The 16,890-nt window shown below is 42.0% G+C and overlaps 1 protein-coding gene across 2 annotated transcripts in view; it reads right to left on the bottom strand.

Annotated features, from left to right (window-relative positions):
- ihh.L (indian hedgehog L homeolog) overlaps positions 1 to 11,457 on the bottom strand; it is a 36,623-nt gene extending 25,166 nt beyond the window's left edge. Inside the window, exon 1 of one of the 2 annotated variants that reach the window (XM_018235715.2) lies at positions 10,267 to 11,457. In XM_018235715.2, coding sequence (XP_018091204.1) covers positions 10,267 to 10,566 — 300 coding nt within the window. In that variant the 5' untranslated portion in view covers positions 10,567 to 11,457. The remainder of the gene's footprint in view (positions 1 to 10,266) is intronic. The other variant, XM_018235714.2, reaches the window with a different exon arrangement.
- Positions 11,458 to 16,890: the final 5,433 nt, after the last annotated feature.

Here is a 16,890-nt window from a genome sequence, read left to right as displayed (position 1 = left end):
CCCACTGCTACTATAGGCACCATCCACTCTACTATACCTGCTATCCCACAGCCACAGTCCCTTCCCAGAGACTATTATCCCACTGCTACTATAGGCACCATCTCTCCCTACTATACCTGCTGTCCCACAGCCACAGTGCCTTCCAAGAGACTATTATCCCGTATTGCTACTATAGGCACCATCTCTCCCTACTATATCTGAAATGCCACAGTCGCTTCCCAGAGGCTATTGTCCCACTGTTACTATAGGCACCATCTCTCCCTTCTATACCTGTAATCCCACAGCCACAGTCCCTTCCAAGGGGCTATTATCCCACTGCTACTATAGGCACCATAGTTCCCTAGAGGTGGATAATATAGAATAAAGATTTGAAATATCACAGGAATGTTTTATACCATGAATATTTCTGAATAAGACAAAGCTATTTTGCACAGAAGCCCAAATAAACACCATTTAAAAATACAATAATATGGTGATCAAATTGTTCTATAGAGTATATTTCCCCTTTAATTATTAGCCATTATTATATGAGTTGCAATGATGACTGGCATAGTAGTGGTTAATGTTTTAACTCCTCTGATCCTCTTGTCTCAGTGCTGAGTGAGGATACTGGAATGCTGCTGTAATGTTTGCTCTATATCTGAAGGTGAGGTCCTGCCTCATAAACATCTCCACGTAGATACAGAGCAACCTTTTCCATCAATCAAACCTTGCGTAGGTTCAAAAGTCCAACTGTATCAGTAAGCAGTTCTTATGCTAAAAGTACAGGATTCATCGACACAATGAATAGTGTAACATGTACAGGCTTTAGTAATGATCTGTTTGTGCACAGGTCACAGCTGTACAGGATCCAACATGGGCCCTTCACATAGTAAGTCCTGCAACTCAGGAGTCAAAGACAGAAAGAGAGTGGAGTAACAGGTCTAGTGTGTAGCAGAGGACACAAGGCAGCAAGATGGGTGAAGTAGGGTAAGATAGGGAATATAGAATAAAATGGGGACAGTAGGGAAAGATGGAGACAGTACAACAATATGGCAAGTGTATATAAAGATGATAATAGTAGGACAAGATGGAGACAGTAGGGTAGGATGAAGACAGTCGAACATACTATATGGCAAGATAGAGACAGAACACCACTATGGCTGGAGTAGAACTTGGTGGTGACAGTAGGGCAAGATAGTGATAATAGGACAAAATACAAACAGAAGGACAAGATTACATGAGCACATAAGATGATAACAGCAAGGAAAGATGAAGTCAGTAGGACTGGATGGATACAGTAGAGCAATATGGCTAGGGTAGAACATACAGTAGAACAATATGGCTACGGTAGAACTTGATGGTGTCAGTAGGGCAAGATAATGAAAATTGAGCACAGTGGATACAGTAGCAAAAGATGGCCCAATCTGCAGCCCTTTACTTTTAATTCAAAAGCAGCTGTAGCATCACAGGCCAGGCTGCAAATAGGCACTCCCTGTATGAAGAGTTATTATGAGTTATGCCCCAATGTTGTCCTGCTGCTTTCATCTTATCCTTCTGTCATCGTCTTGCTCTGTTACTGCTATGTTGTCCTACCATGGCCATATTTTCCTATAGTCTAAACATGCCGTAATACATCTACAGTTCATCATCTTTTGACCTACAATTGTTGGGCCTCACCAGGCTGGGACTGGCAGTCTGTGGGTTCTGGCAAATGCTAGAGGGGCTGCTATCAGGTGCCATAGAAAGTCACTATTTAGTAGGCTGGTGGGGGCTGTTTGGGCCTCTGTGTGGGCTGATTGGGCCTCTGTGTACCTAAAATGCCAGGGCCTATTTTAATTCTTAGTCCAGACCTGGCCCCCCCATGTGTGGAGCTCTAACTGGACCTTCTAAATGGAGCTCCAGCTTCCACTAGCCGGCAACCAAACTACTAGTGTTGCCGCCACCCATATAACTGGCTGGGGGAAATTCTAGTGGATGTAGTTGCATAGTGACTCTAGTTCCAAATACATATATTCCCTTTTTTCAGTTCTTCTCTAAAAAGTACAGTGCTTTATTCCAGGTTATGTGATAAGAACATTACACAGCAGGCAAGTCTCTACCTTCCCTTCCCTTGACCTTATGCACAAATAAACCTGCTTTACTCTCCAGGAGGTCACACCAGCTCACCAGGGAAATACCAATGAACTATTATAATGTCATTATCATTCTTAAGAAATCTGTTAGTAACCTGCTTGGGAAATAATTTCACATGAAGCAATCCTGTCTGAAAACCAATATAGAAAGTGGGGGTGGTAATTTAAAGGCAACACAAAGAAGTGATCTGCGTTGCTTTTTTACTTTCAATTTTCATGCCATTTTTAAATGTAGTATCTTAGATAAATTTTAAATTCCAATTCCAAACCAATAAGGCCTATAAAACACAAAATACAGACCAACTGCAAGTTGTCAGATGACCTGACCTCAAGGGACCCCCCCCCCCCCAGGGTGGATGTTATCAGTGTCTCATCTGACACCACACAAACACACACCTTGCACTCCTTTTTGCATCCTGCCTTCCAGTTTGTAAATAGCTCCTTATGTGTTTGCTGCATCCCTATATTACACAAAGAAGTCCACATTGCTTTTGAGCAGACTGGTGACCATAATAATCCCTTGGCTGGCCACATCTAGTCCAGGGGAATCAAGTTGCATCTAAAGGAAAACATCCCTTTTATTGAGAAGAATAGAGAATAGCTGTTGATTCTGTTTAATGAAACAGTATAATTGTAAGCCTATATATTGCTTTTATACATGTGCTACTATTGCTAAACTAGAAACAGACACAGGAGATAAACAGATTGACAGCTGGAATTTTTTATGGTTTTATTATTATTAGCAGCTAAAACATTTCACCTTTATGAATACTTTTGAATGGAACATGCCTGTCATTGTGTTTGCAGACTAAAAATAATATTTGCATCCACAGAGCGACAGAGTATAGTATGTCTTACGTTTAACTGAATCCCATTTAAAACAGTCAGTTATGCTTATATCCATTCCCACAGATTACATAGCTCAATGTTTGATATCTATACTGTTGGGTGTTAGGTCAAGTAAGAGTCGGAGAGTATCCATCTGTGCTACTTGTGTGCAAGAGAGCAGGCACTGTTCATAAATCATATTATCTTTTAGCTCGGAGCACTGTCCACAGCCAATGTGTAAGCCTGTAACCCCAAAGAAAAGAAAAGGGGTTATTATGTGTAGGGTTATTGGTAAACTATACAACTTTCCTATCCAATGTGTCAGTTAATGAGTTGAATCCACCGAACAGCACTCAACATCTGACCCCCTAGGGTGGGAAAGTTGAATAGTTTATCAGTAACCTTACATTCTACTCTAATCTGTTCTTTTGGATTATCAGGATTTTTTAAATATTTAGGGGTGCTTGAGCTCTAAATATGCACTTGGATACAAGGGCAAAGGAGAAAAATGTGGAAATATCCATATTGCATCAGAAGGAAGGAAGGGAAACAGGTGATGGTTGACTGACTCAGTCTCAATAATGCCTCCTGATAGCTAAACAATGCTACGTTATGTTTTCTGTGCAATAATGTGACTGGAAGTGGCTCTCAGTTTGGGTCCCGCTGGTGTGATACTTGTTATCGTCACAGCTCCTATTATGATCAGATTGGCCCACAGGAGAGTTTACATGGAATGTGTCACCACGAGGAGATTAGTCTTAAATCCCTCAGAGCTGTAAGTGTGCATCATCATCACCACCATGATAAGTAAGGTATGGTATGATTACTATCATACAGGGCCACCAATCAGAAAGTCATATAGTTTGCTTTTTTTTTGTATATCTGCTCTCTGGTGCCATACCTTCCCTCAGCTACTCGTCAGACAATCAAGCCTCCCTTTTCCCAAGGACAGATAACTTTATACTCCTCAAAAGATTGAGCTAATGTTTGCCTCAATAAATGGGTTAACCAACTCATTGCATTGGTGGCCCAGTTCAAATGATCTATATACCACAGTGTGTGTGATGGTGCACATGGCACCACCGCCTGTGACCACATTGATTTCTGCCGCACTACTTTGTATATACTCAGTTCTCTGTATAACTCAGCTTGCAGCCTTATGCCTTTATATGGTCACAGAACCAATCTGTGACTTCTAATATCTTTATAATTTACAGTAGGGGGTACATTATCCCTTATAATACACATGTGATACTCAGAGTTTCCAGTATAACTCAGCCTGAAACATTGTGCCTTTATATGGTCCCATAACTCCACAGTGACTTTTAATATCCTTATAATTTACACTGGGGGGTACAATATCCCTTACAATACATGAGTGCTACTCAAAGTTCCCTGTAAACATCCTGCAGCCAGGGTGCCTTTATATGGTCACAGAGCTCCTCAGTGACTTTTAATATCCTTATAATTTACAGTAGGGGATACATTATACCTTAAAATACACACGTGATACTCAGAGTTCCCTGTATAACATCCTGCAGCCTTGTGCCTTTATATGGTCACAGAGCTTCTCTGTGACTTCTAATATGCTTATAATTTACAGTAGAGGGTACATTATCCTTTATAATACATGAGTGATACTCAAGAGTTCTCTGTATAAATCAGCCTGCAGCATTGTGCTTTTATATGGACACAGAACCCCTCAATGACTTCTAATATACTTATTATTTACTGTAGGGGGTACATTATCCCTTATAATACATAAGTTATACTCATAGTTCTCTGTATACTCAGCCTGCAGCCTTGCAACTTTATATGGTCACAGAACCCCTCAGTGACTTATATTATCCTTATAATTGACTGTAGGTACCTTAACTGTTCTACGTTTTACAACCATGGATAACATAAATCATTTTTCAAATACACAATGTTGTAAACCCAAAAAGAATGGAAATGCACATAGCCAAGTCATCCCAGGAAAATGAAGACATTGAGCCTGCACCAAAAAGCAAAGCACACAGTATCCTAACAGGAGGATTCTGTCTGCACCTGAAACAAATGAAGCCAGCCATTGAAGGGAGAAGGGCAAGGGAGATGCAAGGAAGGAAAATATCATAGAAGCAGAAAAAGTAAATAATAATAAATATATTTCAAAGTACTCTGAGTCACACAATCAATGAGCAATGTTTCTCTAACCTTTTTACAAGCCATTTTACATAATAATAATGGAGTTTGTGCTCCTATACGTTCAGCTACAAATTAGTCAGACTCGCTGACCACATCAGAGCGATGCAACTAAGGCACAGCCTCCCCACACAATCATTCCTGCGTCTCTCTGTCATTTCTTTCTGCGTTACATGCATTAATTACATGTTGCTGGGATGCTACAGCCACAAGAATAATAGATACATTTTGTCCCATTAGCTGCATTAAATGTGTGTTTGGGTTTGGGTGTGAGCAATGCCCTGTGCGCCGTACACTAATATAAACATCACAAAAGCAGGTCAGGCAATCAGGCAAGTGTGGTGAACATCATTCACAAGTCTGATTAAAGGACATTTAAAGGGTAGTATAAATACTAAAAGGGCTCCCCCACATTTTTGTGTGGGGGAACCCTCCTTGTAGCCTCACACAGTCCAACACCAGGCCTAAAGGGATGTGTGCATAAGAACACATTTGCTTTCCTCTCAGACAATTGCTATGTGTTCTTGCCCATAATATTACTACTTGCTGTTAGATACATCCTATCGCTTTAATGGGAAATAGCATGGGTCACCCAATACTGATAGCTAGCACCCATTTCGCAATAGGAGTGACAAGTGAGCCATGTTGAATGGTTCCATAAGGAGCTTTCTGTTGCTTGGCTCTAGGGTGTCTAAAGAAGTAGCCCGCTCCAAGACACTGTACATTATCTAGAAGGGAGTGATATGAAGTCTGAAAAGTGTGCTTCAATTAAGATCTGGAGCTTTTGCAGCAATGCCATATTCTAGGGATATTAGTAGAGGTTTCTGTCCTAGCTTTTCTTACATGCTCCACCTAGTGGCAGAATGCAATATCTATTAGGGAAATTGAAGGACTCAAAAAAACATATACAATATAATATTCTCTAAAACATCATCACATTTTCATTATAACCCAACCTGAATGCTGTGTTATAAAGATAGCTAGAATCTCAGCCATAAAGCAGGGCAGTACTGCTGCTATAAAGGAAAGGAAGAACACAACTATCAGATTACACTTCCCTAACACTTCCCTTAGAATGCTTTAACTTGGAGTTGAAAAAATTGTTTTTTTCACCATTTATTGTTATACTTGTAACAGATTCATGATAGCATGAAAAAACAGCTTAAAAAACTTTTGTGTAACTTTCCCATGAGGTTATTGTTGTTTTTGAAGAAGAGAGATCGGGGCATTTCTTTTGGACTCTGCAAAGTGTCAGATAAATATTTCACATGCCTCTCTGAATATAACAGCTTCTGAGCCCCCTCCAAAATATACACACACCTCTCTACTAGTGAGACACAAGGGCCCGGCCGCTCCCCTGGCTCTCATTCCAGCAGCAAAACATTCAGAAATGTATCAGGAATTCTGCCGTCCAGCGGGGCCACTTGCTGTAACCAACGGCAGAGCAGAATGTTTGGGAGTAGAATATGGTGGGCATATGCCCTGGGTCTCCCAGGGGCCCCTTAAGAAGGAAGGCTGATAAAAAGAATAAAAAGAACATACGTATATTGACAAGTGCTATAGAGGTGAACATTAGCGATAAGTATTGTTTTAGTCAGAATCAGAGCAAACATTTTAAGGTTGGCAAGGTCTATATTTCTGTGACAGTCTCCATGCCTGCTGGTTTTGACCCATTAGGAAGAAACTAACAAATTAACTGCTACGCAAGTGCAAGTGAAGTGGAACGCATGTAGGTACCCACCCTGGGGTATGAGAGACCTCAGTGGAGTAACAACAGTGGTAGCAGACTCAGTGGTGCTTTTGCTGTCCCTCTTGTACTCCAGAAGCAACCTATGTACTGCCCCCTCATACTGAGACTTGTAACACTGCCCGAGCCTCAACTTTAACCTCACTGTTTCAACTTTAAAGCTTCCAACATCCTTAGCCAGCCATAAGGGTGCATAAGAATTACTCTAACCTAGGGCCATTTTTCATATGGGCAGAGTGGGAGATTTCCAAGAGCAACTAGTATGAGACAATGACAATGAAATAAAAATAATGAATGACTTTACTTGCTTATGATAAATATTGTTTCTTATTGGTTAAAGTAATTCCCCTGTTTGCCTCCAGAGTAGGTTCTACTGTATCTTAGAAATGCCTGATTGGTTTAAGTGGATTCTGGTAGCTATTCTGCACATTCACGTGTCCTTTGTAAGCATATTCCTAAACCTGAATGCTTCCCTCTGTGAGAAGATACAGTATTTATATTGCATTTTGTCTCCCTATACAATCGAAAAGGGCAGTCGTCTTGTTTTATCTAAAAAATGTTAATGCAGCTCTTTGGCTGTTTTAAACTACAATTCATATTATCCCTTAACAGCCGTGAGAAGTGTTTTTTTTTTACCTGCATTTTAGTTGTTACATCTCCTTTTATTCTAGGATAGTTGGATTAACTTCCCCTTTTAGAATTTGTAGTGTACATCAGGGAAGCCCATTCTCCCATGATGTAGTATTTGTAGGTTTTGCGTCAGTCCTCATTATTATCAAGGAATGCTGGGGGTCGTAGCTTAACAAAAAAGTTGGACTTCAGTCATTTATCCACCCCTCAAATTAGTCCCCCCTACAATCCAGCACCTCATCATGGTCATTGCTAACAAGAGGCCCCAAACTGAACCAAAATAATCAAATATGTCATTTTGTTTTTTCCTCTTTATGAGCAAGTGGCTCCATTCTGCCTGTTGGGTTTCAAGGGGACAGGAAAAACCTATTCAGGATAATTGTTCTGTTTCTAATTGGAAAAAGACCCAGATCTGAGATATCAAATTTAAAAATCCCCATTTAATTCTGTAGCATTCTGTCACAGTGGCACAGATCCTACAGTGTCTGATCCCCATTGTAAGCAGCAGTCCTGCCCTGCTTTATGGCTGAGATTCTAGCTATGTGTATAAAACAGCATCCTTTCACAGTGGCACAGATCCTATCTGATACATCATTGTAAGCAGCAGTCCTGTCCTGCTTTATGGCTGACATTCTAGCTATCTGTATAACTGAGCATTATATCACAGTGACACAGATCCTACCTGATACCCACTGTAAGCAGAAGTTCTGCCCTGCTTTATGGCTGAGTTTCTAACTACAGCAATTATCTGCAGCAGTAACAAAAACTGCTCATGGTTACAATTAATTTAGAAGAAAACAGAAGTCTAAAAGGGGAAATACTGAGATTTGATAATGAGTTTGATGACAGAGATGTTATTTGTAAAGCCATAAGTAAAGGTCTACATCAGCACCACACGCTGTGCAAAGCTAACACCACCCCCCAAAAAAGCAGCCAATATTATATGAACCCATTATTTTACTGGTCGATAAGTAACTTGTTTGTACAGTGAAAATGATGCGACTAGAGAGGGGACCAGGACAGTGATATGCCATGTGAAATGGTGCAATGATGAAATGGGCAGGCAAAGGGGTGATATATATATTTAAAATGTTTACCTTCCTTTTCATTCAGACAAATTTTAATATAGGGCTGCCTTGCACTTAAAAAAATTGCTGCAAACCAGCAACTGCCTTTGCTTTAGCTATTCCAGCTTTAAACATTGTAAGTATTGTGTAACATAAGTGTACATTTAATAAAATATGTATTAAGTGTATGTAGTATGTATGTGCAACACAAGGATACTTTTTATCCACTGTTCTACACTTGCCAGAGCTCTTTATAAAATCACAATGAACATGTGAGCAATCGGCAGCCAATCAGACCAGCAGGACCCTGGGTCTTAGTGCATGATAAAAATGAAACACATACATGGGAAATAGTTTTAGCTTTGCAAATACTGATACTAAACCATTTTCCCTTCAATTCAAAATAATAATCTGTGAATCAGGACAATCCCACACTCATGTGTCTCCTTGTAGAACTTAAAATATTAGGGAAATCTTTTAAATGAAACAACAAAAAGAACCAGCCTGACATACTCAAATGACTTAAGGTGAAAATAGACCAAATATATAAAGATTTGCATAATGAAAACAAATGTAATTCTAATCAACTTTACAATATAAATTCAATATTTAATGAATTAATTGCCAATAAAAGCAGTAGGTCCCCACCCCAGGGTAATCTCTGCACTGCTGGATCTGACTACATGTACCATTAAAACACACAGTAGTCTGCTGTCCTCTCCAATTCCCACAATACCTTGCACACTTCCACCATTCTCCTTCTTTACAGTTCTGTGGGAACTGGAGTCTTGAATGGAGGGTAATTGTCTACTACTACACCTATGTATCAACGGTACATGTAGTCAAGACCAGCAGTGCAGTAAAGGACAAATAGATACAGCTTTCAGTAGCACATAAGGGCACACTAACAAACTTTTTAAATATGTTTTAGATGTGTCAGAATTGTGCCTCTCATTTGGAACAGTTTTTTTCTACTTCATGTTATTCAGAGTCATTGGATGAATCCAATGATATCCTTTAAATGCATTAAAGAGAATACAAACCCAAAAGGCTGGCCAATGAACATAATGCAATTTCTATGCAACTTCCCAATATACATTAATTCCTTATTTTCACAGGATTTATTGTAATGTGTAAATGCAATTGCTGCCAAAAACAGTCTCTCTCTCTGTGCCTTTCTGCTTCCCTGGTTGAGTCTTGTAACAATGTAGCAGAAGTCAGCTCTCCTCCAGTCAAGGCATCTTTTATTCAGCTGGCTCCTGCTTCTTTCCAGTGCTCAAGACTATGAGCTTCATTCCAAATCATGCCTGTTTCTCCCATTACCTGCACTGGTGTCTTGCAATTGTCACACCTGTCTCCCAGTTTCCACACTTTAGTTTCCAATATCCTCAGCCTTGCCATGTCCTTACCTCTGCCCCTCACCTGTACATTCCCCTGCCCTCACTTGTCTCGCTTATTTCTCTCACTCCCCTCACGTGTCTCATAATGATCTGCGCCTCACAACTCTCTCACCAGTGCCCCCAGTAGCCTCACATGTGTCTCCCAGTCCCTTCCCAATACTTCCCATTGCCTCCAGTTGTGTCTCTCAGTCCCCTCCTATTTACGTCCCTCTACCTGCGAGCCCCAGAGTCCACACAAATCGCTAATACACACGCTATTGTCACATGTAATGAGCCGCCAGGACCTGGCCTCTCACCTGGGTCATGAGCCGGTCTGCCCCCGTTTTCTCCTCGTCCTTGAATGTAATGTCCGGGTTGTAGTTGGGGGTGAGTTCCTTGAAGCGTTCTGAGTTGCGGGAGATCTTCCCTTCGTACCTGCCGCTGGCCCCCAGGGTCTTCTCGGGTACATTCGGGCTGAACTGCTTGTAGGAGAGCGGGCTGAGCTTGGTCGGTCTGCGCCTCCTGCCGACCACCCTTCCAGGTCCGCAACCCCGCACCGCCCCGCTCAGGAGCAGCGCAGCGGCGCAGAGAAGCAGCACAACCCTGGGCAACTGCATGGGGCGGCTGGGGCTCCCTGGGCTGCTGATCAGGACAGCTCCATCCGCCGCCCGACACCTCCTCAAGCCCAGCCAGGGGGGACTAAAGCACTCAGGGGACTTGTGTCACTCGGAGCCCCCGGGATATGTGTCTATGCCCCGAGATGGTGTCACTGCGCCCCGGGGACAGGTGTCTGCCACTGGATACAGTCCCTCTGCGCTACTGGCTCTGAGTTGTGTCTCTCCTGGGCAGAGGCTGTGATATCACTGCGCTCCCGCGAATAGAGGTCTGAGTCCGCGGCTGGTGCCACTGTGCCCGGTTGGTATTGGCTAATGCTCTAGGTTCGGTATCTGTTTCCTGGAAGTCTTCCTTTGTAGCCCCGGGCAGGAGGTCACTAGTCCGATTCGGACACTCTGAGCTCCGGGGGATAAGATGGATGTGTATCCTGGTCACCTCGCTCCCCAGATAAGCGGCAGTGGAATGTCCGGCACTTGGACTCTGGCTCTTTCAGCGCTTCTGTATCCCGGACTGCTGTCACTCTGCGGCCGGTCTCAGGGGGTGTAGCCCAGGCTTGTTCTCGGTGCCTCCCAGCGGAGGGCGCAGGTGTCAGGTGCTCCCGGCACAGATCGCTGTATTTGCGGCTCCCGGCTGATCCCTCTCTGTCACTCCTGGCGCTGAGCCGCCGGTGCTTTTCAGTCCCCGCGCTGTGTAAGGGAGCAGCCGCTGCTTGTGCCCAGGAGCCGCCACTGTCCGGCTGCAATAAATAGGAAAGGCGGTTTGTTTTGGCACATGGACCGCAGATGGGAGGGGCGGCCTTACACAGGGGTCTGTGGAGCTGACACTCACTCACTCACCCGCTCACGCCCACTCCATGGCACCGCTGTCACTGACACTGTCCCAACCTCTAGTCATGCCTGGGAACAGGGGCTGTCCCTAATGTGTGCTCCTCTCTCCTGCTCACTCCCCTCTCTGTCCTGGGTATAATAGCTGTGGCATAGCAGGTATAGTAGGGAGAGATGGTGCCTATAGTAACAGTGGGATAATAGCCTCGGGGAAGGGACTGTGGTTGTGGGATAGCAGGTATAGTAGGGAGAGATGGTGCCTATATTAGCAGTGGGGATAATAGTCTCTGGGAAGGGACTGTGGCTGTGGGATAGCAGGTATAGTAGGGAGAGATGGTGCCTATAGTAGCAGTGGGGATAATAGTCTCTGGGAACAAGGGACTGTGGCTGTGGGATAGCAGGTATAGTAGGGAGAGATGGTGCCTATAGTAACAATGGTATAAGTGTATCTGGGAAGGGACAGTGGCTGTGGGATAGGAGGTATAGTAGGGAAAGCAAAAACCCTTTGATTTAACATTAGTTTGCAGTTATCTGTGTAGTTATTCCAAATATTATTTTTTATATCTAGTTATACTTATTGGGATATAAATTGTATAGTACTGGCAGAACAATTTGCACTACTGTGGGTAACAAATAGCAGCAGGAGATAACCTATAACTGTACTTTAGTCACACAGATGAAAAGTGAGTGATAATAATAAGTCGACATGAGATATTCTGAGATCTTCCTTGTGGGACATTTAATTTCAAATTACCAGCATACTCAGCCAAATCAATTACATCAGGCAGGGCTTTCCTAGTCACATAGTTTCACTGTTTGTATTTGTACAGTGTCCCCAGTGGGACATATCTATTAAGACTAGGCAGTGCTCACTAGTCTTAGATCAGCAGATCATTCCTCCTGTACAGATACTAGAATATTATGGAGATATTCCCCACTAGAGATATCAATGAGCAGCTCTGTAATCTAGGCCACAAATCCTATTGAAACTCTAAACCTGATAGATAATGTGCCATCAATGATTCAGCCCTTGGTATCTGAGTTAATTCCCAAAGTAACATTTATCTCCGGTTTTAGGGCATTTCACAGGAGGATATTTAATTTAAAGTAGGACAGTGAGGGTATTTGCCCTGGGACCCATCACGGATTATCTCTCATTAGCAGATCTGGCCTGGATATAATAACCCTAGCACAGAACTATAACTCCCATCACCCCACTGTCACCAGAACTGGGAATTCTACCACAGATAGGCTGCTGAATATAATCAAGATGGTATGTCAGTGGAAAAGTTTAAAGAGCTTCTCTATCCACAAATTTTCATGAGATTGTAAGAGAAGTGAAATGAGGATCCTGCTGGGGCCGGCCGCACCCTTGTCTTACCCTGCGGCCCCAACCCTGCTGTTCCCTGGACTTGTCCCACGCCCCCTGCCTTCCCTTCAGATACAATCCCTGCATTATGGCACCTGCTAACCACAAGCGCTGTGAGAATCCATTAAAAAGGAGCTTGAAGCCAAATAAACACAGGGTTAAAATAACCGTTTGCCAGTCTATATGCTAGGGACAGCATACCATGCATGGAAAGTTATTGTCTCTATAGTTATTAACAGTATTTGCTCATGGGAGTTCCAACACACTGAGAAAAGCATTTTATTTCTTAATAGGGAATAATGTACTCCCTGTTGTAAATTATAAGGCTATTAGAAGTCATTTAGGAGCTCTGTGACCATATAAAGGTACAAGGCTGGAGGCTGAGTTATACAGGGAACCCTGAGTATCACTTATGTATTAAGGTATAATATACCCCTACTGTAAATTATAAGGACATTAGAAGTCAATGAGGGGTTCTGTGACTATATAAAGGCACAAGGCTGCAGGCTGAGTTATACAGGGAACTCTTAGTATCACTCATGTATTATAAGGTTAAGATATCATGTATCCAGTGATTCAATGCATCATTAATAAAATGCCAATATTTCATTTTAATAAGGACAAGGGCTACCGGAAAGACCATTTCAGGCGATATTGCCAGCAAAACTGAAGAGTAGCTGCCTGCTTGGCCCTGCAAACACTGGGACCGATAAACCTGGCCGATCAATTTTCTGACAGATGGCTGAAAAATCGTAAGATGTACGATCGTTCAAATCCCACTAACGGCACGATAATTTGACGGATTGGTCGGACTGCACTGAAATCGGTCGTTCACCAAAGAAGAATTGTCGCGTCTATGGGGACCTTAAGGGTTAAATGACCTGACTCAAGCTATTTCTCACTCCATGTGGACAAGATGAAGAAGTAATTGTTTATAGGGATGCACTGAATCCTCTATTTTGGGATTCAGCCGAAGTCTTGTGATTTTAAGCAGGGATGCACCGAATCCAGGATTCAATTGCAGATCCTAATCTACATATCCCTCCATCCTCCAAGTTGGCCCACACCTTTTAGCATAGGGAGGGTTTGAGATGAAGTAGTTCTAAAAATGACCAACTACAGACACACAACGACCGAAGTTGAAAAAAGACCCTTCGCGTCCATCAAGTTCAACCTTTAACTCATATTTTTACTCGTTCGTATGTCAGCAGAAATCTCCCTAGGCCTGTCATCCCTCCATACAGTGTTAGAAGAGTGTTAACCCCCAGTAACCTTGCTGTCTGACCCACGCGTTTCACCTCCTGTGTTGCAGCACATTGACCCCAGTTAAGTGGCATGTACTATAATTGGCTGTTTTTGTTGAGTGAAAATGGAATGAGTCTGAAAATAGGTGCACTTAGAGCAGGGTGGGAAAGGTGTGAATAAGCAGCATGAAGTTTGGCCTCTCTGTGCCCAGGCAGATCCTTCCTCCACCTCCCCCTTATCAGTGCTGTATCGCCCATAGACACAACATACCATGGGACTCTGGCCCTATGGGATAAAGGTTACAGCTGCTCACCAAACAGGCGCTGGGGATACTGGTTGAAATTTAACCACAACTTGCTCTGGTCCCTATTGTTTTGATATGAGGCCCAATATTTCCACAACAGGATTAAATGATCTGATTAACTCAGTTGAACAACAATGCTGGGCAGGGATGGGCTTCCCCTAGACTTGCCAGCGTGCACAAAAAAATAGTAAAACACCCTGGTCTGTATGGAGTGAAGGCAGCACAACCTGTTAACTGTTTAGATGCCAGAAGCAGTGTCCAATGGGCTATTGAGCCATTCAAAGGAAACTGCTGTGCTTGGCATTTCTCTGGCACCCATAACAGCCTAAAAACTCCAACTCCCAGAAGGAACAGTAGAAATTATGCATTCAGTTCTAAGTTTCTGGTCAGCCATTTGATTTTCTCCATGCTTTTGTTTAAATGGTGATGCATGGCATGGATCAGCTGATTATGGCACTGAAGTAAAAATATCTCCCTATTATAAGCTTCCCTTTATTGTCCCTTAGATAGATACAGGATAAGGGTATGTGTATTCATGTGTATGGGTAGGAACCACCATATATTTACCTTAGATAGAACATTCATTCTCTGGCAGCGCCAAGTATTATTGATGCCCAAGCCAAACACTAATTTTCCTGTTGCTCAATCTTCTGCTGAAACTCTACTAATCTGGTCCTCACACCAAATCCATGCACCGTCGTCTTCTCTGCTGCTGGACTGGACAAAGAAAAGCAGTCATTGGTACATAATGGCAATGCCCATATCTGAACCCCTTACACATTTTAAAGGGGTTGTCCACCTTTGAGTTAACTTTTAGAATGATGTAGAGAGTGATATTCTGAGACAATTTGCATTGGTTTTAATTTTTTATTATTTGTCGTTTTCTACTTTTTTGGCTTTTCGTTCAGCAGCTCTCGAGTTAGCAGTTTCAGCAATCTGGTTGCTAGGATCCAAATGAACCTAACAACCATTCAATCATTTAAATAAGAGACTGGAATATGAATAGGAGAGGGCCTGCATAGAAAGATGAGAGATAAAAAGTAGCAGTAACAATACATTTGTAGCCTTTCAGAGCATTTGTTTTTTAAGATGGGGTCAGTGACCCCATTTGAAAGTTGGAAAGAGTCAGAAGAGGAATGTAAATAATTCAAAAACTATAAAAAATGAAGACTGATTGAAAAGTTGCTTAACATTAACATACTAAAAGTTAACTTAAAGGTGAATACCCCTTTAAGACCTGAAATCCATACACAGAAAAACAGGAGGGGCTACATACCTCCCAACATTTGAAAAGAGGGACAAAAACTTGTGCTGACTTTTTGGCCATGCCCATTTTATGGCCAAACCTCCTAATTACCATGTCCACTTTACAAAATTGGCATGTTATGAAAGTGTGAACACATTTCTGGGAGTTTTAGTGCAATGTTTTATGTGTTATACCAGTTTTGCTAATGAAAGTAAATTGCCCTGAGAGCTGCTAGTCTCCCAAGAGACCTGCTTATCTTAAATAATTACAATTGTTTCTTTGCTTATCTTAAATTGTTACAAAAGTATCCAAGTGCAGCTGCTGAGTGTTCTGGGCTTTCTGCCAAAAAGCCTCAATTTAATTAAGTTTCAAAATCTTTTTCTGGCATCAGTTCAAGAGATCAAAGATAGTCGGGACATTTCAGTAAGAAATCCAGGGCAAGCTGTCAAAATCGGGACTATCCTGCAGAAAACGGGACAGTTGGGAGGTATGGGGCTATATACAGCAAATGTGCCATAAGAGGCAATACTTCCCCTTTAATTTGCAATACTATATATAGGTGTTTTAGTGTGTTCCAAATACATTTCTAGCTGGTTGAAAATATTGACTTAATGTTCAGAATTTCAAAAGACCTGCTTCCAGGAACGGGTGCCTGGTGCCACAGGAGATCAGACTGATTGGGATCTATAAAGCCTTTAACCCTTTGGCTGGCCTAAATTGACCATGAATGAGCTGGAGGAACTTGTAACTTGTTGACTTTCAATACTAATATCCCCTACGTCTTGAAGATTGAATATTTCAAGATACTGTTAACATTGAACATTGTAATATAAAAGAGATGAAAAAAAAGTAGTATATTTATACAGAAATGCAAACAGGTAGTTATTTACAAATATACTGCAACACAAAAAAATGGGAACAATGTACCCCCTAGTATAACTATAAGGTATTTATTGATCATAAAAAGGCAATGGTACTTGTCAGTTATTTATAACATATAACATGAGAGATACTTAGAGTGCCCTGTATAACGGCCTGCAGCCTTGTGCCTTTATATGGTCACAAAACCCCTCAGTAACTTCTAATATCCTTATAATTTACAATAGGGGTATATTATCCCTTATAATAAATGAGTGATACTCAGAGTTCCCTGTATAATTCAGCCTGCAGCCTTGTGCCTATATGGTCACAGAACCCCTCAGTTATAATAGCCTTGTAATTTATAGTAGGAGGTACATTATCCCCATTGAAATATGATTTTGTGTTCCACAATTTGGGCCGTCACTGAGTTCAAATCAGAATGGATTTTTTGGAAGAATAACTGGATAATTATGAAAC

Source organism: Xenopus laevis, chromosome 9_10L (genome assembly GCF_017654675.1).
Source record: "Xenopus laevis strain J_2021 chromosome 9_10L, Xenopus_laevis_v10.1, whole genome shotgun sequence".
Classification (NCBI taxonomy): Eukaryota; Metazoa; Chordata; class Amphibia; order Anura; family Pipidae; genus Xenopus; species Xenopus laevis.
The sequence above is the reverse complement of the archived record's forward strand: the minus strand, read 5'-3'. Positions and strand labels throughout refer to the sequence as shown.